The sequence below is a fragment of the Zonotrichia albicollis genome, chromosome 1 (assembly GCF_047830755.1).
Source record: "Zonotrichia albicollis isolate bZonAlb1 chromosome 1, bZonAlb1.hap1, whole genome shotgun sequence".
NCBI lineage: Eukaryota > Metazoa > Chordata > Aves > Passeriformes > Passerellidae > Zonotrichia > Zonotrichia albicollis.
The window spans coordinates 93,425,872-93,452,044 of record NC_133819.1 but is presented as its reverse complement, the minus strand read 5'-3'; the positions used below and the strand labels follow the sequence as shown (position 1 = coordinate 93,452,044).

The 26,173-nt window shown below is 38.5% G+C and overlaps 1 protein-coding gene across 3 annotated transcripts; it reads right to left on the bottom strand.

Annotated features, from left to right (window-relative positions):
- Positions 1–110: 110 nt before the first annotated feature.
- On the bottom strand, positions 111–25,845 carry EXOC3 (exocyst complex component 3). 3 transcript variants are annotated; one of them, XM_074547093.1, is made up of 14 exons: positions 25,692–25,800; positions 23,592–23,704; positions 22,729–22,913; positions 18,723–18,942; positions 16,340–17,021; positions 11,817–11,934; positions 9,296–9,421; positions 7,671–7,771; positions 7,070–7,180; positions 6,173–6,323; positions 5,328–5,450; positions 2,810–2,971; positions 1,523–1,650; positions 111–1,073 (listed from the first exon to the last, which is right to left on the bottom strand). In XM_074547093.1, the coding sequence occupies exons 3-14, from the start codon at positions 22,870–22,872 to the stop codon at positions 902–904; spliced, it is 2,238 nt and encodes a 745-aa protein (XP_074403194.1). In that variant the 5' UTR covers positions 22,873–22,913; positions 23,592–23,704; positions 25,692–25,800; the 3' UTR covers positions 111–901. The 3 variants fall into 3 exon arrangements, with proteins under 3 accessions (XP_074403194.1, XP_005482979.2, XP_005482980.2); XM_005482922.3 differs by lacking the exon at positions 23,592–23,704 and having other exon boundaries at positions 25,733–25,845; XM_005482923.4 differs by lacking the exon at positions 23,592–23,704 and having other exon boundaries at positions 25,692–25,838.
- Positions 25,846–26,173: the final 328 nt, after the last annotated feature.

The window sequence follows — 26,173 nt, the reverse complement described above, 5'->3', positions numbered from 1 at the left end:
GATAATGCCTTAAATGTATCCTTCATCAAGGAATTTTGAATCCACAATTATCTAGTACTACTTGATAATTAGATTAATCTGAAAATACTGTGGAAATAAAATCCAGTAGATTGTGTTTTCAGAAAACTATTAAATCCAATTTTTATTCACACTTAAAACAACAAAAACGATTTACATGCTCTGTAAATCTGCAAGGATGCAAAGAATCATAGCTGAACATAGAAATGGTTTAACATTTTATTGAACTGGTGTGCTTTATGTGCTGTTTTTTGTGAATCAGTGAAAAAAATTGTACCTTATGTCTTTATTTATTTATTCAACCTATAATCAAATTGCACTGTAGCAATTTCAATCAGTCCTTTAAGTCAGGAAACTGATTTCATAATTAAGTTTTCTGCAATAAACTATTTTACACCAAAGTAAGTACATACACAAAATATAATGTGAAAGTGGATTGACATTAACACTGAATGCAGTGCCATATAAAGACAGTTCTAAAGGAGTCTGCTTAGGCATTGTAAGTGATGTATGTTAGTATATCCAGCACTAATACAGCTCTGCAGGTTTTGGTATAAATATCTTTATATAGCATTGCAGTGCACTGTGCAAACATATTCCACAAGAAAAATGTGTTTGCTGACAGCAAAACCAGCTGTGACAAACGGGTCAGTAAAAAAAACCCAAACCATGCCATTAAAAGCTTCGTTCTTCAAATATGACCTTTAATCCTCCTTTCAGGTATCTTGCATTTCCTCACGTCCAAGTCTTCAGAAAGAAATGTGCCAAGCAAGTATCAATGTATATTGAACTTCACTCAAAACAGCATTGCCAAATTTTCCCACAAATATTTCAAACCCGTTGATCCCAGAGCAGTAATGACACACAAACACAGAGTTGTCAATTACTTCAGAAGTTTTGGCACAGTGAGAGTAGGAACTGTAATTTCTTTAAAAATTGGCACATAGTTTGGATTGGGTTGGCTTGGACCTTGATCCAAAGTTTCAATGATAGTCTGCTTCATATCTCTGCTGGCATCACCTCTCACTGTCAGCAAAGCTGCAATGTGGTCATCCCTGCCAAAGGAAATGGGAAAAACTGGCATTAGGAGGCTTTGCACAAGAAAGATTTTGTCAAAACCCGCACTTAATTGGCAATCCTTTCACTCAGTTTCAGGTAATCTTTTATTCTTAATAAGATCTCTACTCACTCAGAACTGATTTTTCCTGCTCAATATAAAGCACCATTTTGGCTGCTTTTAGGAATCTAAAACCTACTTCATCCTCCCAACACACAGAGCTGAAGTATTTTTGGTATTCCTCTGCAGTACTTAAGCAGTTGTAACTTCTAGTCCAGCTCACATGCATTGTATATTAGCATTACTTTCACAAAAAAGTGGTTACAGTCTAAAACATGGAAAATATGAACACATTTACACCGTTTTAAATTGCAAAATTTGCCCAAACCCCAAGGAAATTATGGTGTTATCTATCTATCTATCTAATCTGAGGGCAAAGAGAATTACCTGATATCTGGGTATTTACTGACTAAAGTTGAAACTTCCAGGTAGAGCAGTGAAGGATCAGTCAGCTTGATAACCTCTGCAATGGCTTCAATGATGTCACAGAGTCCTTCAGTGTCCTCTCCAGAGCCCTGCAAAAGTAAACAAAAACTATTAAAAATGTCCCAAAACAACAGCAATACTCCTCAAATCTACAAATTATCCTGTCATTAATATTTTGTCTGACAATGCCCTTGAATCTCCCAAAAAGCTGAATTTTCAGACATTAAAAAACCCAAATATTTGTGAATTGTCACCATAATCCTTTTCTCTCTCTGTTCTTCATTTAGAGACCTACTCTGAGAATATCAGTGAAGAAAGTAGTGTCTTACAAACACTATGTTGTATTTATCCACATGGTGATACATTCTAGTCTTCAACTTTGGGTAATTATGAGTGTAAACACTAGGAATAACTGACATGAAAGCCAGATCTCTTCTGAAACATTTCTTCAAAACTGGCTCTCTGTTAGATTCCTTCAAGTCACCTGGCCACCAAAGCAGCTTTCAGGAATTGATTGATTGAACTGTATCTATTTAAACTCTGGACTATTTTAGTATTCTAATTCAAGATCATCTCGTTTTGCCTATCAGGTGTGGTTTATTTCCTTTATTCCACAACCTTTTCCATCAACTACTCCAGTTTTTCAGGCTTTATCCTTCTGTGTATTATTTTTGCATTTTGTCATCTCTTGGCCCTAGGAGCTTTCTAATATCCCTGTTCCTTATGGGGCTAAAACTTTTAGGCCTGTCTTGTACATTGATTTTCAAATACCTTTTTTAGCCCGTCCTTTCTATTTCTACTGGACTTTAAATGGGGTCAACATACTCGTCCTATTGATCCAAAGGAACACACTGCATGTTCCTCAGGTAATAAGTAACAGCATCTGTTTGGTGCCTTTCTTCTGGCCAGGAAAAGCAAAGACAGATTTTTATTTTTTTTTAAAGTGCTTTATTCTTTCACTTTCTACTATGAATTCAGGGCACCTATCTCTCAGAGACCATTCAAATATTCAGCTGCAAAGAGCTGTATATACACAAAGCAGCAGAAACTGGTGCTCAGGAATTTTAGCAGCTGGCCTGAGTGTTCAGAATCTCTGTCTGTGCCCTCAGCTGCCACCTTTGATATTCCCAAGTCACTCCACATTTTGGAGAGATGGAGATTTAACTCTTGCCATTTCCCCCAAACATTAAACATGTGTGGTTATTGTAACTTACCAGCTTAACAGCATTACCCAATGCAAATACTTACAGCTGCAAGCTTCTTAAACAAAAATCTGAACTGTTCTGCTTCTTTGATCATTCTTTCTGCACCCTCTTTTCTCTCTTCTGCATTCTTGAAAGATATACGTTTCAGCATGATGGCTCTGATGTATTCCACAACCACTCGCCGATGGGCCTCCAGAGTCATTGTCTGAAAGAAATGGAAAAGCTGGTGGGTTTTATGCCAGTGATACCTGCAGGTGTAGGCATTATTTTTAGGCTTTGAACTGTGCATATGCACTTAAACACCATTATACATTTTTTGCTAATACAGATTGAGTGGTTTTAGATTTTCACAGTGCTAACAGAAATGAAAATCTCTCCTTCTCTAATGATGAGCCAAGGATCAACAAGCCCAAGATATCTTCAATAATATGTCTGAGTTTTTTGAGGAGCACCAAAGAACAATCACGTTCCCAGATTTTCCTTGACTGATTTGTTGTTCTGCACTTCTCTCTTTATGGGAAATATCTACTGGTACCTGGATGAAGCATCTGGTATCGGTGCATGAGTAATGCTGAGGTCTGAAAATAAAGAACAAAACTCAAACCCCAAAACCTTCACATGCTTATTTTTCAACAGGAATGTAAGCAGAGTCCTTAAATCCCATAAGAACTCAGGTGTTTTTTCTTACCCTTAAGCCTGGTGACAAAGTTACTTATGATTAAGAAAAAGCTGGCATAACAGGTAGTCACAAACTTTTAATCATGTTTTATTAGTAGTATGATCAAACTTTAGTTTCAAGTTGTTATTGAAACATGTTCTTCAGTCAAAATTTGAATAAAGCCTTTCAGGAAAGAGAGAAAAAGGGGGGAAAAATAAAAAAGGGAGAACACAACAGATTGCAAAGTACTGGAAGTCACAGCCCTCATCCAGAACCCAGAAAATGCAATTTCAGGTTCTGGTCTCAGGAGTCTGCAGAAATACCAGAGTTAGGTGTTTGCTCAGGGATGGCTTCTCTTGCGTTGGTGGAACTGATGCCGGTTACACAAAGGAAAACGAACTGCACAAAACAGACTGTGGGGGGCTGAAATGTGTGGCCCATCCTGCTGGAGAGGAACTGAGGAACAGCTCCACTACAACTGAGAACACTCCACAAGAGCCAACAGTGGCATGGTAGAGCATTTAAGTTACACACAAGGAAAACAGCAAAGCAGAATGAATGCCTTAGATCCAGATTTCTTCTCTTACAGAACTGTGTCCTTCCCTCCTTCCCATTGGGCTACAGTCTCCTTTGTGGTGCTCTGTTCATGTGGCTTTTTAAAACTGTACTTTCAAAACAGGGTTACTCAAGAATATTTTAAAATCTGAAAAAAATCCCATGACAAATCAGGGAAACAAAAGCATGGTCCAGCCTGTGCTAGAACATATGGCATCTTTTCTGGGAGATTTTTTTTGTGCTGGGAGAGAGTGGAAAAGTAGGTATGTTGAATGCCAAAGAATCTGCTTGTAAGCTTCTTCCCCACAAGGTGGCAATAAATGCTACACAATGAAACATATGTGATTGCAGAGATTGGTATTAACACCTCAAAACTCATGCCAAGCACTCAAACCTCACAGTAACAAACTAAATCTGGAAAAGAAAGCTGTTCCATAGACATAGACTAATTCTGAGACTGACCTAACTTGTTTTGTGCACTTTTTCTGGACTGTAAGTACATGTACTCACATAATAAGGCCTCTAGGATCTGCAAATACTGAAGGTTAAAAGGTCATCAGAGAAACTCTGAGCAGTTATAATTATTACTTTGAGAATTAAGGTAAGAAAGTCTCCAAATCATACACTTATTCTATCTTTTAAGCCCTTTTAAGAACTTCAAAGATGTCACCTAAATACTGATCTTGCTAGCTTCTGCTGGGTTCCTAAGTGTTAGACAATCATTTAATACTGTCTTATTACATGAACCTGCCTTTAATCTTCCATATTATTGTACTTGTTTCCATCAATAGGGAAATTCTGATAGATAAATTTCAATAGAGAAATTCTGATATCCTTTGACAGATGAGAGGGGAAAAAAATCCTAACCTAGCACATTTACTATTGTAAGAGCACTTTAAACATGCACTGTGCATTTGTTAACCCTTATGGCACCAAATTCACTATGCTTCATTGTATATATTAAAACTAGGAATTACTTGATGTGCTTTTATTAAAAAAAGTAATTACATACCAGGAAAACCAGTTTCAGAGGAGCTAATTTTATCTGAGTACAAACTTCTGAGGAGAGGTAGAAAAGTAAAGTAGTAAAAATATCTAGTAACATGCCAAGAAGTTTCCTGGACTAAATACTACAACTTAGATCTTTGACAGTGTTATATGCCTGTGAACAAAAAAAATGTAGATTCAGATTTCTGCAGTATGATGATGAACATTTTTTCCTTTCCAGTAATGAATCAATTCCAATTTCTGCATTTCAGTTCTGAATTCCATGTAGTGTTCAGAAATTCCAAATCAACATGATGCTCAGAGTACATTTGCAAAGTATCACTGAGTATTTTGCACCTACCTTTTTGTAAGGCTTTTTAATTCTTGCAAAGTCATTGAAATAATCCTCTACAGTGACACAGATAGTCCCCACTGCATTAGACCCCATCAGCCACTTCTTTGTCATCAGCTCGTTCAGATGGGGCTGGCAAGGTGACAAAGAAGAGATCAGATCAGGTTTTTGACAGATTCATCAGATCAGTGCAGTTACTAAAAAATGTGAGACAATTTTAAGTTTTGTCAATTTCTAAACTATGCTTCTCCCACATCCTTCCTCATGTGAGCCACTCAAGGTATTTATATTCAAAATTTTATTACAAATCTATCAAGTCCCAGAGCATCTCCACCATTTCCTGCTGTTTCTCTAATTGCCCTGTTTCCCTCCCCATACTCCCAATTTCTTTCAAGTAGTAATTTTTTCCCTGAGGCCTTCTAACAAGAAGCTAGAATTTCTAAGCATGGAAATCTACCAGACAGAAAGGGGCCCACTGTTAGAATCAATTAAACATATTAATTACAGATGAACTGTACCTGCAATAACAACTTAATATCAGCAGCAGTTTCCTGAATAGTCTTATGTTGTTGAGTTGTAAGAATTAAGTACATCTGCTAGAAAATATTAATTATATACAAAGCACCTGCCTTAAGTCATCCCATGAAACCTAATTAAGCAACCTTCCAGTCTCCTACATGCAAACTATACCAGTGAAGAAAATACTAATGTTTACTGACCGTTTGCTAGCCCATATATAAAAACCACATGTTTTATATATTTAGCAATCAAAAGGCTCCACAACTACTTCATTCTGAATTTTTTTTTTCTTTATAAATAATACTTCTGGATTTTTTGAGGAGACAAGTTCTAACCTCTAAATCCATGAAGACTTCATCTAGCAGGCTAGAGCAGCCTTCCTTAGCAATGATGTCTAAAGTTGCATCCATGTTTGCATGACTGATTGACAAGGTGTCTTCCATGTCACTTTTCAAGTATTTTCTTTTCAGACTGATGATGGATTCTCTGTGACAGGGAAAAAAAGAAGGGTTTTCGTCACTCACTGATGCACAATTGCACTACTATTAAATTTTTGGAGTACATACATGGAAAAAAGACACAGGACAGTTATTTCTGCAAGGGGAAACAATGCCTGCTACTTGCTTTGGAAGCCTTTATTTATTCTCCAGCACGATTTTAGAGTGGTCAGTGTAGACTACATGTGTGTTGGTAACAAATTGCTGATGCTGAGTAGACCTGCAAGTGGCAGCAGTTATAGAATAACAGGATTGCTCATCACTGAAACATGAGCCACATTCTGATACACTTTCACAGAAGGTTCTGCCTTTACTTTTCTCTAGTTCAGTCCACCTTGATCACAGGTGGCCTTGAAGGTGAGAAAAGATGACAGGACTCAGACAAACAAAGTGAAATTACTTTTTAAAAATCTGTAAGCTGAAGATAAATGTTTCTGTGGCAATGAAATTCTTGGGATAACACGTGGTATTTCACTGGTGAGAAGTAATGGCTTGACTTACCAAAGGCAAAAGCAATCAAAATACCTGCCTCTCAAAACAGCACTACCTTCAAACTTGTTGACTTTGTTTAGTCAGCTAAACTACTGATTAGTTTACTATTAAGTTTATTCAGTTAACTACTGGTTAACTGAACTTGCTTTGCATACAGAAGAGAAGGTTCTGGGAAGAGGAAATATTACAGATGAAATATCAACAGCTGTTCTTCTCACAGTACTGCAAGACATGCAGGCTTACTTGAAGGTCTGACAGTTGTTGATGACTGCAATCATGTACTGAACATAGCACTGAGGATACTGACGATTTTTAAGATGATCTTCTTTATAGAACTGTGCTTCATCTTTGTACCTGTAACACATAAAATTAATGGCATTAAACAGACACAAATCTGTAAGAACTCAAATGCACCCATAGGAACAAATGTTTCACAAGGGTCTGTCAGGGATTTAGAAGTATATAAGAGTGTGTTGCTCGTGTGATGTTTAGTCCTTCTGTTTTGGGCAGAATCCAGCCAAGGAGGTGTTTTCTCTCTTCCTTTAGAGAAAGAGGTATAAATTTGAGATATAAAAGAAAGCAGAACTGACTCAAAAAATTAAGAGCCGTTTGCAGACAGGAACCATAAGTGCCACTCACCAGTACAGAAGAACTTCTGCAGTGAAACTGGGGAAGGGAAGAAAGGAAGGAAAGGAAAGAGGAGAAAAGCCTGGTTTGCATGAATGCAACAGGAGAAAGACAAAGCAATAAAGAAACATCCAAACAAAAGAACAAGTATTGGAACAGTAGGAACAAAGAGAGACTGAGGTAGGATAAAGCATTTGTATTTTAAACATCATGTTACCTGGTTAGAAATGAATTCATTTGCTGAAGACATAGAATGAGTACCTTTGTTTTCAAATCTTCATTTATCTGAGCAGCCACCTGAAGATTCTGCTCAAACATCTAAGACAAAAATAGTTTAATTATAAAGAGAGGCTTTTATCAGTGGTAAAGCAAAGACAGAACTCCTATCTTGGACTCTTGAAGTCTTCTACTACCATCAGCTCTACAGATGCTTTTTGTCGTTTTTTTTTTCCCCAGACAAGCCCACTGACCATACCAAAAGCCATTATTTTCACAAGTGTAATTAATATATTACTGGCAACTATTAATACATGCTGCAGTGTTCTCCTGATGGTGAGAACAGCTGCATTCTTAATTCAGCAAAACAGTACTTATCTCTTTAATTGAGTAGTGCTTTGGCTCTACTGTGTATCAAAGTTCCAGGGTCAGCTCCTGCAGTTAGTAGTAAATAACACTAAAACTCAAATTCCTTTGTTTCTCCCATATATGAAAGCAGTGAGCTCACACTGAACAGTGAAGTAAAGGAGCCTCTAAACTTTAGAAACACAAGCAGGTACACGATCCAGGTGACTTACAGGCAACTATGTTTGAGAGGAGGCAAACTAGAAAGAAGGGATACAAAGCCAGGTGGAAATATGAGCTGTTTCTACGCTAAGATGATTTTGAAAATTTCACTGCTAGATGCATCTCAGCACTGCAGTCCTTCTCAGCATGACACTAAAGGCAATAATCAGTCACCAGTTCTTTGATATCACACACTTTCTGAAAACTATTAGATGAAGTAAACCTTGGCACTAATACAAATGTGAAAGAATGTAGCAAAAATCCTGGCATAAAGTGGAAAAAAAATACAATGGGAAACAAATGCAGGAAGAAGAGATAACTCATCTTTAATTGAAGGTACCTGACACAATATTTATAAAGAATAATTAGAAAGCGAGCATAATAAGCTGACATTTTACTGGTTGATAAAGATCACTTTCAAAACTTTCCACTACCAACAACAGGGTTGGTAGTCGAAAGTTTTGATGGTGGTGCAGGTTTGGATATTTTTTAAAGGATTTTTAGAAATCACCTTATCTTTTCTGGTTTTAATTTGGACAGGCATTCATGTTAACTGAAGTAGTGTTTAAAACAGCAACAGTTTCAACCTTCAGTGGAACTTTTTATTCTATTATTAAGGTGCTTGTATATAATGAATAATTTATAGTAACAAATATATGCCCAACTACCTCAGCACTGTATTACCAAAAACTGTATTAACAGCCTAACTCAGCACTGTATTAACAAAAACTGTCCTAATAAGTCACATGTCATATATTACAGCTTCACATCAAGAGACCTAAGTAAAAACAGCTCACTAAATACAAATATCAACTAAACATATGTTTCTAATCTACACAGAAAAAAAGAACTATGTCTTTAAGCACTGAAGTAAAAAAGGTAAACAAAAACCTTCAAAGAAACAACCCCTTCAACTAACAGCTCTACAGGGAAAAAAACCCACTATACTTCAAAAGACACAGAAACAACACTATTCTAGAAAGTTTGGCTTCCCCTCCATTCCTCCAAATCCATGCACCGCTTCTGTAGATTTTCTAGAATAACCAAGTTGTCTTATACCTGAAAAACAATAGCTGGGAGTGTAGTCTGATAGTACCCATCTTGATCTGCTTCTGGTTCAGTTTCTTTTATCCAGTCTTTTTTATCTGTCTCCAGCGCTTTTCGCAGCCAGCCAATGATGTTAGACTTCATTTAAAAAAGCAAACAAGAGAAAGAAAATATTTAATTTAACACAACTAAACCCTTTGCTACAACATCTAGAACAGCAGTCATTTCCATAATGAAGAGTGGCATAATAACTGATAATGCTGACCACTCTTGCCATTCCTACAGGATACAGGTAACACACAAATTCAAATTTGCATTGACAAAGACAAAGGTTAGTACTGGAACACAAGTGGTGCAGTTTGAAGTTTCAGCACATTTTGGAAGGGGAGTGCTCCTAATACAAAGGGGTAGGTCAGTTTGTCAGAATCAACATGTTTACTAATTTTGGAAGAATTTATTAAGGCTCAGGCTTTAACACCTAAAAACCCCTGAATTTCTCCACAGCTGAAAAAATAAGAGTAATACTTAATGTAGGAAAAATTGCACATATCTGCCTGTACTTCCTTTTACACCTAGGTTTTAGGAAACTGGTGCTCATTACTGCTGGGTACAAAATCCCAGGATTAGATTAAATGGGCTGTGTTTCTTGGAACACAGTGCTGCAGAACACAGTGACGGGTACAATGGCTGGCTCTCCTCCCATCTGCCCAGCACATTGTACAGCACACACACATTAAGGAAAACTGGGTTTAGAAGGAGACTGAGCCAGTTTTCTGCATGACACATATCACAGACCTATCCACAACAGTAAAGACCAGCATGTTTGCTAAATATATAATTGGATTCTTTGAATTCTGTCTTGCTTGTTGATGATTTCTGCCTCTTTTCTGCTTTGTTCACATTTGCTTAAACCCTGTAGTAATATAAATGTTCATACCTCTTTCCAACATGTCACAGGTATATTACTGTGCCCTACCATGCAGAATTACACATCACCAGTAGGCACAAACAGAAAGGCCATAAGAGTCCATCTAGTACCCTCTTCAATTGTGTGAAACAATGCACTACCCTTCTTCCTCATGAGCATGGAATTGCTCTAATGAGATATGACTTGCAAGACAATCTTTTAAGCCAGCAGCCCAGGGAACTTTTTTCACCTTAAGATCAGCATTTACAAGGACTTTCTTTCAAGCTAAGGCAATTGGGAAAATAATATGCTAGAAATCTGTTAAAATCTATTAGCATTCAATTTTTCATGAACTAGTTACACTTTTCAGAACTAGTTACATTTTGTTTAAAACCACTTTTAAACAACATCAAAAGAAATAAGGTAGAAGTGATACAAATAGGCAGTTTCAGTATTTTCCGCCTTAAAAGAAAGATACAGCCAAAAATCAAAACCAGCAAAAAGAAAGCTGCCTCTCTGTTAAACAGAGTGGCAACTTTGTTTTATTTATATTCTAGAAATAAAATAAAACAACATTCTATACATACTATTTTTCAGTAGGTAAGGAAGAACAATTCTAAAAAAACAATATAGGTGGTTTTTTTCATGCTAACTGAGGACAAAATTAATTCAAAGGCACTTTCTGAGTCAAGGCAAAAGTAGCTTGAGAAAACAAACCAATGTGCTTTTTGCCCCAAAGGTAAGGGCAGAAAAAATAACCTTGCAAAAAAGTCCTAATAAAGCTAATGGGAAGCAGAGCCTCTACTGACAACCTCCCTGAGCCATTACAAGGTTGGTTCATATTATTGTGAAGAGTATAAAGTCCAAGTAGTTGCTGTTGCTGGACACGTTTTAATAGCTGACACATCCAAAGAAGCACAAAAATTTCCCTCCTCTGCTTGGCAGAGCTCCTAAAGTTAGGAGAAGTAGGAATTCATTGGATAATTTAAGAACAGCAAATCCAAAGTTACAACTACACAAATAACCACTCTTGGAGGCAATTAGTGGATCTGACAATCACATAATGCCTGCTTTGCCATGAAATTCACCAGTTTCTAGCGACTCTTGGGATAACGAAGAAACAGTGCCTTGATATTTAAGATACACTTGAAATGGCATCCACAAAAGGAAATTATGCTCATGCAGTTAACAGGCATGAAAGGAAAAAGGCTGTTAAAAGAATCAAACTGGCAAACATGAACATCCTGATTACCTTAAAAGATCCCATCTGTATCAAATGTTGATGCAGCTACCACAGGGACCAAACAGCCTACAGTGTACTTTTAAGTGCTAACATACCAGCACTATGAATTTAGGCATATGAAGACTGGAATTCCTTCCTTTCTAATAAATTATTATTAATAGTCTGTAAAGCATAACTACTACTTGAAATGTTATGATTTACATATATAAAAGCATCTGATTACGGTTTTATAAAGAAACTTACACACAGGATATGAGCATTTTCATAAAAGTGATAGTGTTAGATTCACCTTTGTCACAGTTTTCTGTGATGGAGGAGCAGCACTGAGGTACTAATGAAGATATAAACTCATCTAAATGTGCCTTTGCACTGTTATTACTCACAGTGAGTGTTGACATATACTTGCTGAGAAGCTGGTCTACCACATTTTGTGAAATCAGAGCATCCAGAGAATTTACATCCACTTCAGGAGATAGTTCTGAATTTCCCATCATCTCTGCACTGAATGAAAAAAGAAAAAAAAACCCAAAAAAATTCAGATTAATAAAGAAAAATGAGATTAAAAGTTAAAAACTAAAAAATTATACAACTTCTTCTGTATGTTCAGTGTAAAGCACATTTTTTTCAGTACCTACACATTTCAAAGAGTTTTTAATAGCAAGTGCAACAATCAGTGCATTTACAAGAAATGTAAATAAAACTATATGAATGAAAGAACAGACTGTAAAAGCTACAGCCCAGGATATAATAAAAAGTATTACAGACATTTAAATATGCAACCCTATCCATGCATTCCTTACTTTTATGTACAAGAAGTAATGATTACTTGAAACTAAATGAAAGCCAACTGCTTCAGCCTGTGGGCTCTTTGTAGGGGACACTTTTATGTATCTTTTAAATTTCAGAGGTGGTGGAAAACAATTAATACATTTTGAATTTTAGAACAGTAAAGATCAGTGACAAGTATGAATTACTGTCCTCAGATTCTCAAAAGAGCTTGTTTTGGTACTTGTATCACATCCATGTAAAAATTAAAATATATTAAAAGGAAAGCTACCTATGCTTCCTGTCTTGGTAAAGAATATGGCTAATCTAATAGGAAGAAGCATCTTTCAAGACAAATCAAAGGTGCACTTCATGGGTACTGTATAAGAGCAATTGCTTGCAAAGAAAAGTTCTTGATTTTATAGGATTTAAAAGAAACTAAAGTAAAATATTTTGACACTGATTATACAAAATTAATACTTTACAGTGATATTTTGCATCTATATAAGATCATAAAATGACTGGCCTGCGTAAACAAAAAATCCCCAAAGCTATGCCAAAGCACAACATAGCAAGAACTCTTAATATTTCATGCCCAAACAAATCAATAAGTCAAACCCACACTCTTCAGAGAGTGCTTTATTAACAGCTGATGGAAATATATTCAATCATAATAACATAAATTGCTTCACATTCCATTTATAGTGTGCTTTTCAGAAGCAAACCACAAATTCTGTATTTGCAGAGGCCACTATAAAAACAAACGGCAACCTAAATTCCTAAGCAAGTGTCCAGTTTGATAGTTCTGCAAATTGAAATTGTCCTCTGGGTACATGCAGGGAGTCAGCACAGTGTTGCTTCCACTTCCTGGAAAAAATAAATCCCAAAGTACTGCAAAAAACCACTACAGCTACCAACTTAAAATACCAAAATTCTTGCATTTGAAGCCATAAAAGCTACTGTGACTGAACATCCTACACTAATAACATCTTCTTGGCTTGTAAGAAAAGAGGTTGAAATTATTTTAAGTGGCTCAGCCTATTCAGAAAACTGAATTCCATTCTGTTGCTGTTTACAGAAAGAACACATGAAATAGCAGGATCTGCTCTAGGTTGATTCAGAGGAAAAGTGAGAAGCTGTTTATGGCACTGTGCCATGTTAGAAAACATTGCTGGCCTCATCATACACCATTATCCCTGTTCAAAAGGCCACAGAGACATAAACCTTTTCTCAAAGCACTTCACCTGAAACCCCAAAACAAGGACCTTCTACAATCTTTAGCCCACAACATAAAGATTCTTTCTATACATAATTTCTCTTTCCTGTTTGTCACAACCAAGTGCCCAGGGGAAAAGAAGTGACAGACAATCCTCTTCCAAATGGCACAAGACTTTTAAGTGTTGTGAAGTCATTTACTTTCAAGAAAAAATTAATACAATTATGTCTGAAATTTCAACTTGATTATAATTTGGAAAGTAGCATTTCAGAAAGCTTCTATTCTGCCACCAATCCTGCTCTATCTGGTGAAAAGAGATACTGGCTCCAGAGACAGCATCCAGCTGTATGTACAGTAGCATTCCTTCTGTTCCTTAAAGTGAACACTGCTGACACTGTCTTGTAGCAATCCTGGTGATCTCATAGCAGTTTTGTCAACACTTGATCAGTCTCTCATAAAACGATGCTATGAATATGAGCATCAGGATCTTACAAGAATTATAATTTTCCTCAAACACAGACTGGAGTCACGGTCCCAATCCAGCACAGATTTAATAATAAGAGTATCTTTCCAGAACTCTCATTGGCTTAAACATGGAAGAGAAACCCACTTAACACAATAAAACTCCCACTCAAGTATTAAAGGCTATTATTCCACATGTAGCATCACTTTATTTCTGAGCTGTAAATTGAATATCTTTCTAAAAAAAACAGCTTTCATGCAGACATGGTCTGATAAAGAAACCCCCGTGATTCTTTTCTAACTCCTATGTTGTAAATACTGAAAAAAATTCCATACAGGAATTCATCACATAAAACCTCAATGTTTTTTTCAGTCAGTACTCTCTCATTTGGTTTTGAAGTGCAGCTTCAGTATGCAAATACAATACAAATTTATATTTTCCCTCTATTATTCAGAGTTCTCCTTCCTAGTTTATTATACACATACCTCTATGGAGAATTGTTTATTGTATTGTTAAAAGATGTCCAGCAACTGTGATTTGATAAGCTCTGCAAATATCCCTGTTGAGAACTTAACTTGTTCACTCAGAAACCTGAACTGATTTCTTCTCCCACTGTGGACTCCCAATACCCAGTGGCTAATTTTCAAATTCTCACAGGATCACAGAAAATGGTTTGGGTTGGACCTTAAAGACCATCCTAGTTCCAACCTGCCTGCCATGAGTGGCATGCCACACCTAGACCAGGGGGCCTTAACACTTCCAGGGATGGGGCATCCACATCTTCTCTGGGAAATTACTTTTCCAGTAATTATCATCCTATTTATAACCTTTTGTTGTAACATGTAGGAATATAATTCCTGAACTGCCCTCTTGGGCTTTTTTTTAGAGAAGAGAGAAAGTCAAAGCCTTAATTTTTTCCTTCAAAGTACTTCCTCTAATTTCCATGCCACTGTTATGCAGATATGCAGGGAGAAGAGCATTCTCAGATATCCTGTAGTGTGTCTGCTCCTCTCACCATTTCCCTTTCTTCACAAGGCTCAGCCACCAGGTGCTGTGAGCCACATGACTTGCTTAGCAAGGTTTGTTTGCTTTGTAAATAGAAGTAACACTGGCTTTGCTCCCTCCCTTTGCCCTTCCAATGCTGGAACACACAGATTTAAGCTTTAGTTCTGAATTGTCTAACTCAGTAACAATCTACTCTGCTTTCTGGGGGAAGGTGGAAGGGTAAATTTAGGACCAAGAATTGCCTTACTGGAACATAAGCCCCAGGACACAAATAAAGAGCCTGAGAGGAGGGTTTCTGCCAAGGCTCTGCATGAGAAGGACTCACATCTCTGATTTTCATTACTGTAGAGTTATTCCTCTGGCCTTCAAAAGAAGAAAAGGCCAATTAACTCAGCTGCTTATTAGTGGCTGCATCTCTCTTATACCCTGCATGGGTATCTAAGTATGCACAAGTGGGTGCTCCTGATTCTTCCTTGCAGGGAAGAAAAACCAGGAGGACTCTGCAGTGTAGAGTAAAGCACAGAGTCCTGAACACAAACCTGAAAGCTGCTTATGAGAACTCCCCAGAACAGTATTAACTCCTGCCCATGTGCTTTATGGCACTATGCTCTAAACCCACCAAGTGTTTAAATTTGTTGCATTAGTGATACTGAACAATTGAAGACATCAAAAGTACACACAGCACAGAGCCTGGGTCAGTGCCAGCTATTCAGAACAGGATTACAGTCATGAGCCACAGAAAGGCTAGCAGCACTTTTTCCCAAACAAATCAGTTGCTCTAGTAACTACATGCCAGCAAAAACTAAAGAGTTGCCATTTGAGCTGTTTCTACCAGGAAAATTAAAAAAAAAACTCAACAAACCCTCCACAATGCTTAAGTTATCCCAACAAATCAGACAAGTCAAAATAAGCATAATACTATCATAGAAAACAACTTGTAAGCAGAAATTCTTCTAAATAAAAAAATCATCACACAGTTTTGAGAGAAAACCTAAAGGAAGTTACCACATTCTTTCCATTTAACAGTAATGAGGCAACTGAAGCAGTCCCACCCCCTGTAGAAGAGAACAATAGAAAGTTAATAATCATACAGATCTTCCGGGGCTGTGGCCACAACAAACATTTTGTTTCACACACGAGCTCTCAGTCTCCTGTTCCTCCCAAAATTTCACCAGACTGGTACAGAAATACGAGGTGATTGCAGCTTCCTGCAGGCTTTAACTGCATTAAAATTTCAAGCTACTCAAAACTATAAAACACAATCTAGTTTTAAGGAAAAATTTCCAGGAAGTAAAATGTGTAATGAATAGTAAAGAACTTGATAGTTTGATATTATCCTTTTTCTGTTTTATCTTATTGTATGTTAATAGATAAGCAAATACCAGCACAAACTGTGTTTTGCATGTCTCCTCTTTGCATTCCTCCTACTGCAAACAGAGAGGATAAGGGGGCCTTACCTGGTGTATGTATTCAAAACCCAGCTTAGAAGGCTAACGATCTCATTTGCTTCCAGATCCTCTGCAGCAAGTTCCTGCATGCGGGTGGCCAAAGCTTGATGGTACATGTTTAGCAACCTGTTGAAAATGTCATAATGTGGAGGAAAGCATTGATCCAGCAGGGTCTTGGCCACGAGCAGGTCATCAAGGACGTATTTACGGATGATTTCGAGATGCCGCACAAGCCACATTTTGTCAGATTCTCTGGTGTCTGCCTGAGTGCCTTCAATCCGTGTGCTCACAGTTCTCTCCAAAATATTGAACATCTTTTCTTTCCACTTCTTTGGTCTGCCAGGAGGTATGAATCCAGTCTGTTTTTTCCTGTCTAACATGCGCCTGTCAATTTTCTCCTCCCTCTCAATTATCCTCACAACAGAGACAAGCAAGGTTGGATCTCGACGCACTGTAACAAGAGATCTTTGAACCACCATCCAAAGCTGCTTGGCCAATTCCTCAGACAGTTTCTGCATATCCCCAAAGTATGTGTGGATGAGGTTCATGTCGTGTGTGTTTTTGCTGTCCATGCGGTACTGCTCATACATCAGGTTATCACGAGAACACTCCAAATCCATCAGTTTCCGGTGAGCCTGCAGAAGCTCCCCGCGCTCAATCAGGTCGTGGGTCTCCCTGACTATCTCGGGAACTGAAAGACAAAGAAAAATCACATACAGTACAACACTGCTAGCAAAATACAAACAATTGATAAAAGACAATAAAAGGACTAGGAAAAAAGCTGGAGAATGGCTGTATTACTTTTAGATATTTTGAAGGAAATAATTTTGAAATATTGAAAAATTGCTAGTAAATGTTATATATCCATTTTTGATCAGTGTCTAAATAAAGATCACAATGCCAATGTAATTTTCTCTTTCCCCCCCGGATGCCAAAAAATAAATCCTGGAAAGTCTATGAAACAAACTGCAGTGCTGGCCTTCTTATACATTACATAAAAGGCTTTTAACTTGCCTGAAGAAAAGTCACTCACTTTGTTGAGTCTGAGGCTGCGTAAACCAAACAAATGCCAAGTTTTACCTCCTTCGTGGACAGTTTTTGCCTGCTTAAGGCACAAATAAAAGCTAGGGATAATTACCTATGCTGCTAAAATATTTAGAAGATCTTTTGTCTGTATTATTTTTCAGTGTTTGAGGAATCCTACCAAAGAAGATTAGGATCCTGTGGGGGAATAACTGAAAAATCTCATCAGAAAAATTTGTCACTGCGAAAAAGGCAGCAAGTGATAGAACTGGCAGCTCACAAAAAATTCTAATGATTGTGTGTGTGTAAATGTCTTTTCAATCATGATAAAAACCACTTTGTTTATAAAACATTTGATCATCTCTGAGCAGAACAACTATCCTGTTTAACAGCTCCAGCGGGAGATGCTTCATACTAAAAACCTCTCAGAAATCCTCAAAAGGTTTTTTGTCTCAGTTGCGCTCATCTGTGTAAAACAACACCCCCAAAGCAGCTCCACACTGATACACGCATAATTCTGCTGTTCCTTGTTTTTAATTGCTAGACATGTAAACATTTTTCTTTAAGTTGCACATTTGTATCTGATACTGTAGAGGTTACGTACACACAGTAAATTAATCAACCTGGTATGGCTGGGAAGCAATTTTGCTTTATAGGTACACTTTGTGTATTAGTATCAGAAGATATAAGGAGAGAAAATTCTGTTTAAATACAATCAAATTAGTCTGATAGGTTTAGTCCCTCTTACAGAGGTAAGATACTTAAAATTGTTTATAAGTAGAGAAGTCCTGGCAAGGAATTTACCATGACACAAGATGGAATGCAGTGTGCATTCCATCACAGCAACGCAAAGTGACACAGGTAATCACATTTTCTTTATCTTTACAGTATCCATTTTCTTACATTAATCTTATTTCATTTTTCAAACCCTCACAAATGTACAATGGTACAAAATGGTTTTGCCTCCTAAAATAATTTCATAGTATTTGTACCCAACAGGCTCACAGCAGGTGTCCAGCTCAGATAGCAATATACTAGAACTTAACAAATATTCTTTCTGTATTTGTTGCTTCCACATATCAGTCTTTTATACCAAACATGCTATCCCAGCTACTGACTGCTTGCAAGAAATTTCTTTGTGAGTTGTGTGTGATGGCCAGACTAGAAGTTCCTACAGCACATTAATCTTCATCTATATTAAATGTTTACCAGCTACTTCCCTGTATGTGATGTGGAGGTCATTCTTCCTTAACTCTTTGTTTCCAGTGAAGTTTAAAGCTCTCAACATTACTTGACAACTTACAGCTGTTAGCACCATACTGAAGTGTTTTCAGTATGTGATGGTTTATATAAAAGAACAGTAAATTACCTGAAAATATATTCTTGAGATTTTCTACAGCAGCTGCCAATTGGCTGTGTTGCACTACAGCATCCTTAACGTCCTTGAGGTTTTCTATAGTGTTGATGCTCTGTCTCCAGTCCTTATTGACATCTATCAGAGACTGCTGGATATCCTTCACATCATTCAGTGCATTGTGCAGTTGGCTTAAACCTGTTCGTACTCCATCTAACTGTGACTGTATTGCTGCCTTAAATATAAAAAGACAATGAGAGCCCACATTATTCTTCATAAGTTTCAGATTTTCAACATTTCTCAAGATTTAATTTTCATTTCAGTATCTAACATTTTCAGCAGAAAAAAAGGAAAAGCAAATATTATAATTGACTATAAGCATGCAAAATGTTGTGTGTGCCCACATACTATATTTTTGAAGTTCTGAAGCTGTATCCAGTTTTGAAGGATCTAGATACAATTAGTCCACCCACAAACTAACATAGGAGCTTAGGGAGATGGACTGTAAACTTTGTAATCTATATTAAACCAGGATCAAAGGAATGAGACTTCTCTGCATTTCCTTCATAAATTGATTTCAAAGGGGAATATCAAAGAAAGTTGATGTTTCATCAGAACGTTTGGTATGTACGGATTCTCAAAAGCATTTTACTAATGCAATTACAAATTCTCACTCGCAACAGGAAATGTTCTAAAAAAGCCCAAATTTAATTCTGAAATGCTCTTAAAAAAACTCCAAAAGCTCCTGGGGGCAAAAGAAGCCCCTAAAGCAATTCAGTCAAAACAAACAACAAAACTCCAAACAGAATATAATTTTCACGCTGTGAAACATCAATGACCAGACCAACAACACAACTGCTAGATTATTCTGGCATAAAGGCAGGTTATTGACATGGATGTCTTGTGACAAGTGACACTTGAAATAATGACTCTTCAAAGAGGCTGCTGGGCCTGAATATCATTCAGGTGTCCAGACACTGTACAGAAAATGCATTATAGCACATATCTGAGTGAAAGAAATCAGATCACATTCACAGCACATTTTTTAGATACACAGATTTAAAAAGATGTGATAAAGGTGAAATCAGAGGAGTGGAAAATGCAACTAGAAATAACAGGCTTCAAAAAGACAAGCAAGCTATCAGTGAAAACTCAGCTGCATAACTTGGGAACTTGAGGCAATCAGTAAAGAAAATGAGGCATTAATCGTTTTCCTAAGCTCAAAACACATTTTTTGCCAGACTTTTAAGGCCCAAAAACCTGGATTGTTTTGGAACTTGTTGTTGGACACTAGAAGCCAAAGAGGAAATCCTAGTAACTGCAAACAACATTTACTGTGTTTTAAATGTACTGGGAAAGTGCTAGAAAAATGCAGTGGTTTTTAAACTAAGATTATTTATGTATTTTCAAATTATGACATGCTGATTTTATTGATAAAAATGTATTTCCCTGGCAGACTCAGCACAATTAAACAGGCATTTTTATACTGTTTCTATCTATAGAACTGCTGCATTAACACATTTTTCCTCTACAGGAACTGAGATAATTAGAATACTCAAACACAATCTTCTGCAGCTGACCATAAAGTATTTTAAAAATTACATGATTATTAAATGTTCAATATTTTTGCTTTGATAACTTATTCTGAGGCAGATCTTCCAAGTATTACATATTCAAATTTTTGCCTATTTATCTTTTGCAGAAACTTGATAAGGTTGAACTGAAACAGTCAGGGATCTCAATCTCTGACTCAAATGGACATGGAAAATTCTAAAAACAGACATCCATCCCTGCTCAGTTTGTCTTCAAATAGTCAGCTGGGGCCAGGGGATGGGGTGATGGGGCAGAGAAAAAAGCATGTCCCAGTCTAGACTCTGCTTCTTAGAATGCATATTCATCTTTGATTGGACTGACCATCACTGTATTAAAGAAACAGGAACAAAACTAAGCCATCCTGGGAAAAGGGCTCAAAACTTCTCTTTTCATGTTTTTTTTTCAACTGACAGCTTTCAACATGAATCCTGGCTTCCTGGTCTCCCTATGGCTCAAATCCACAACTGCACAGCAGCTAAGAATCAAAAGGGAGAGGACTCACGTATGTTTGTATTCTGGAACATCCACAACCTAGAAACTTCCCTAGGATATGTGTATTTATACAGAGTTTCTTCACAGAGAAATTCTTCCATAGATTGAGTAAGAGCACTAACAAAAATGGCTGCCAACAATTATAATTTTACAGGCTCTGAAAGAGATTTCAAGCAGCTCTTCTACATTCTGGACTACAGACCCAAAAGCACCAGTCTACAATGCTACCTGGTACTCTTCCACATATTCTTTCAAAGTTCTGCTACCAAACCCCAAAAATACTGCTTCACTGAGGGCCATCAGTCTCATACACAAAACTGAGTTTGAGATGTTTTAAAGAAGATCTTCCTCTAAGAATTTATGTTACATGGGAAGAAATGCAGTGAGGGATATAAGAAATGGACATAACTAAATACACAGGAGAAGATTTGGAGAGGATGTTTAGATTCACCTGAAGAAAATTATGACAAAGATGGCAGCAAGAAGGAAGAAGCATCTAACATGTTCACACTGAATGATTTCCCATGTGTTGATTCACTCAGATGAAGCAGTAATCAATTCAGTCTCAGAAGTCAGCAACTCCTCTGATGTTGATCCTAATGTTTGTCTCCCCATCTCCCACACCACACATAGACAGTTTAAATCCACAGCAATAGTATTTCCTACATCCTCTCTGTGCTCCCTTCCATTAGAGTGATTCTCATGGGAAAATCAGCACTGCTGTCCATTGCATCACTAACCAGCACCTTTGTCAGGAACGCATCCTGAGAGGATTAAGTGATATTGAACTTCTTTTTGGAACAGGTATATCTGACCACCTATGGATGACTGAACTAACTTAAGGCAAACAATAGGGAAAATAGCTATAAAGTGGATTTAGGCACTTACAACACTTATAAAGCTTGGTCACGACTGTCCATAGAAGCAGCCAGGCAAATGACTGTGCTCATATATTATAAATAGATCACAGTAACTAAACAGCTGATCTATTTATTAATAGACTCTATATGCTTCCTGACTTAAATCTGAAAAGCCCCGTCCAAGTCATCAGAAAAATTTCTGTTTCTATGCTACAAAAATCAACACATAATTTGCTATATATAAATAGCACATTTTGTATAAATACCAAAATTTTTCGCTGTGCAAGAAAACTGGTTTTCTTCTACTTTATACAGACTCCCACAAAGGAATAGCCGTTAAATAGCTATAAGATAAACTAAGTGGAATATAAGATTAGATACAGTGTATACCAGACACTTCAACCTGAGAAAATGTTTCCCAAAACACTTTTCTAAGACTACTCCACCTGCTGAATACAGTGGTCTAAAATGACTATTGGCAAATACCAGTGAAGGAAGAAAACACAAAACTCAGCAAGATATGGACAATAAACACAGGATAACCATACTCCTATATCAAGCTAAGTCCATGTGTGTGAATGTGCAACCACTCACAAGTACACATGCAAAGGCGGAGCAAAATCATGGGGTCACTTCCACAAGAGACAAAAATGTGATGCATTTTAGCTATCTTCCCTAAACCCATGTAAAAGTCAGAGGGGTAACAGACTGATCCTTTCTCAGATGCAACCATCAATTTTTTGTTACAAGCTTGGTATTCAGTCACTAAGACAAAGGTTTGCTGGCTGACAAGCTACACAGCAGGGTAGCTGTCCATGAATAAACTGCAGAAGGTACAGGACCTAAGAATACTTGAAATGCTTGAATATAAGATGTATAATGTTAGTCTGCATTATTTTCAGGACACAGATTTTCTGGTTTGGACACAAAGTAAAAACTGAAGTCCCTGGTTTAAAAATATCCATCTGGCTGAAATGCAGATTAAAAAGAAATAAAAACAACCAAAAAAACAGAAGGAAAAAAAGAAAGTACACTCATGATACACCACAGGCACTCAGGTTTATCCAGCTTTGTACCTTGAGTCGAGCTTCTACTGAAGCCTTCTTGCGAGCTTCCCTCCTGCGATACTGTTCCACTTTATCCAGCTGATCAGGACGCTGGAGCATTCCTGCTACTCTCTGAACAGCTGTTGCAACTGCTTCCCTATCTGTTTCCTCCATGGCTGATTAGGACCTCAGAATGCCTTCATTACTTAACAGGACTGAAAAGAAATAAAAGTTTTTAAAAGCCCACCTTTTTTCATTTGATGGCTATGTGACATTTTAAAGCTACTAACTGGAGAATTAACTTCAGCAATAAAAGCAGCAAAACTTGACAGAAGCATCATTAAACCACATTCTAAAGAGAAGCAACTGGAATTCTACAAGAACTACATTTAAAGACACTTAACTCAGTCTCATTAGTTCCCCTGCAATGTTTTTCATTGTTGTTTTGCATTTACCTTGCTCTAAGTTTGAATTAAAAAAAAAAACAAAAAACAAAATAAAATATCTCCAAAAAAGCCCACCACCAACCAATTCTTCATTAAAAGAAGAGATTCTATTTTATCCAAGGGTAGGTTGGCCTATTCAAAGGGTAATAAAACAAGCATAATGGAATCTTGTACAAAGTTCAAGCCAAAGTCCTAACTCATCCTGAACTACAATTAGGTGGACTCAAGAGAACCACAGCCCTCCTGCAGCAAAAGGTCAATTTTGCTACCAAAACTTGGGGGGAAACATAGGCAGTGAAAGCCTCCAAACACAGAGGCTTAACTATAGAGCACCTCCATTTAGGCTTCTGATGGATAATTTTTTATTTCCTACTCTTGTTTTCAGTTCTTCTCACAGTATCAGTCCAGTCCATCAGGGTGTAGGGAAAAATTACTCATGTATTTCACCTCAGTCTCCAGCAGAACTTCTAGTGAAGCCAAGACATGCAGGCAAACCAGTATGGGGAAGAGGTAACATCTGCTGTCCATCAAGGCAGACCTGTTCTCTCAAACTTCATCCGCTACTAACAGAAAATAGGGAGGATCCCATCACCAAAAATGCAATACCATGATGGCCACAGACCTCTGAGAAATCTATCTGGAGCTCCTCATTGCTTCCAAATTACTTCCAACATTTTATGTCTTTAGCCTTGCAACCAAACAGAACATTTTAGGTTCTGCTGCCACAGCTAGAGATTATACTCTCTCATAACCCACATTATTCCTTGAAATTAGGTATCTATTTTCAGAGCACTCTGCACTCATAAATCCACCACATTACTTAATCTCAGCAGAACAGTGATCTAAAGAAGTGTGCAGAGTGCACTGCAAAAAGAAAGTGCTCTTTCTTTTTGCTGAAAGAGCAAAAGCAAGAAAACTCATGGGGCAGGCGAAATTGATAAATGGAAGGAAATATTGGGGGCACCCAAAAAACCCTAAGAAAAAAACTGAAGCAAAGAAAATTGCTCGCCACTCTCCACAGGCAAACTAGCACTCCAGCTAGTCTCTGAATAATCACTACCCTGGAAACAAAACCCCCATATTTTATTGCTAAGCATGATATACACCAGGGAATGTCCCTTTGGCCAGTTTGGGTCAGATGTCCCCACTGTGCCCTCTCAATCTCTGCCCACCCCCAGCCTGCTTGAGAGGAGTGGAGGGCAGATTAGGAAAAACGGCAAGCTTTCACACTGTACAAGCCCCCTTCAGCCATAGCCAAACACTGCTATGGTGTGAGCAGCACTCTTTTTGCCACAAACCCAAAACACAGACTGTTATAAAGAAACAACTACATCCCAGCCAGACTCTGCAGAGCATTAGCAAACTTCCAAATTTTATAACTTATCATGGCTAAAGAACATTCCAGGCAAGGTTTGCCTGCGAGCTCTGTAAGAGCCTAAGTCTATGTCTGAAGTTTTGTATCTCCAGTAGCTGCAATAATTACATACATAAGTATGAACTTATTCTAGAGTTATGTCTACAGTGTAACTCCTGTCCTTCTTTACCAGTGGCCTGGTTAACTCGAACCATGTTCGATTTCTTACTCTTCATCTAAACATGCAAGATCTATTTCCATCACTTGTGCTTTGGAATGAATACTCCAGTTTCATTTGGCTCAATCCACCTCCAAGCTATAAGGGCTCTACCTAAAATTAAAAAAAAATGATACTTTTAAATATTAATTTACTACAGAAATGGTGTACTGCAGCAGGGAGCTTTATCCTGAATTACTGCCCTTATTAAAAACTCTGAATACATCCCGCAGAGTTACAACATCTTTAGCTCACACATCCACTACTCAGGCACATGAAGGAGACCTCGTCAGCAGAATCAGAAGCCAGCACACTGTAACTAACACGTCGAGGCACACAGCCTCTTGTAGAAGCACCCAAAAGGAACAGCAAACTTTAGGAAGCCACGTCAATTTCATAAAGAAGCTGTCAGTCAAAACTACATACATCTTCAGCGCAAAACAGAGGCGGCAAAAGTGAACAAAACTGCGTCCCGAGCCGACTGGGGAAGGCTCCAGCCGCAATCGCACCCTCATCCTGGGGACTCACACTGCAGAGGCGAGCCAGGGGGGCGGCAGGCTCCCAGGGGAGGCCGCTGTCCCTCTGCAGAGGAGGCCCCTGCTCCTGCAGGGTAACGCGGGTAACGCGGCGAGCCCTCCGAACAGAGCTGGGGGAGCAGCGGCGGCGGCAGCCCCGGACCCGCCCGGCTCCTCCCTGGCAGCAGCGCCTCAGCTCGAATTATTCGCACCGCCGCAGGTGCCCGTCCGTGCCGGGCAAAGGCCGGAGACCCACCCGCGGGCACGCCCGAGCTCCTTCGCCCCCTGCCGCGGCCCCGGGACAGGACGAACCCTCAGCACCCCCTTCGGCCCCGCCACCCCGAGGGGCTCCCCGGATCTACCCGGCCCATCCCGCCCCCCACCCCCTCGGCTTCCCACTGCCAGACCGGGATCCCGACAACCCGCGACAGCCCGGCAGGGGCCGGCGCGACGGCGCTCACCGGCCGGCAGCGGCGAGGAGGGACGCGCGGCCGGCACTCACCGGGGCCGCGGCCGCCCCTGCTCGGGAAGGCGCTGACAGCCCCCGGTGCGCCGGCGCACGCCCGGCCGCGCATGCGCACCGCCCTGTCGTTGGCACCGCCTCCTCACCCTCCTCTTCCTTTTCGTTTTTTTTTTTTTGGTTTTTTTTTTTTTAACAGTATTTTTGTTAAGGGGCGCAGTGTGTCCTGCTGGGGCCTTGTTCAAAGTCGCCGAAATAGTTTTGGAAAAAAAAAACAAACAAACAAAAAGCCAATAACAATAAAACTCTTGTGAGGTGTCAAAGCTTTGGGTTGGTGAGGCCGCCTACTGCAGTGGGCGTCGTCTGGGAAAAAAATGAAGGAAGCACACGGAGTGATTTCTTCACGGGATGAGTTGTTAAGTGTTGGAATGGGCTGCCAAAGGGAGGTGATGGAGTCACCGTCCCTGGAGGTGCTCAGGACAT

Excerpts from the sequence above, each read along its gene's own strand:
- EXOC3 (XM_005482922.3), bottom strand. The coding sequence starts at position 22,872 with ATGGAGGAAACAGATAGGGAAGCAGTTGCAACAGCTGTTCAGAGAGTA. Across the intron at positions 2,972-5,327 it reads TTAAAAAGCCTTACAAAAAG|ACAATGACTCTGGAGGCCCA; the intron begins GTAGGTGCAAAA and ends CATTTCTTTCAG. Across the intron at positions 1,651-2,809 it reads TGTTTAAGAAGCTTGCAGCT|GGCTCTGGAGAGGACACTGA; the intron begins GTAAGTATTTGC and ends TTACTTTTGCAG.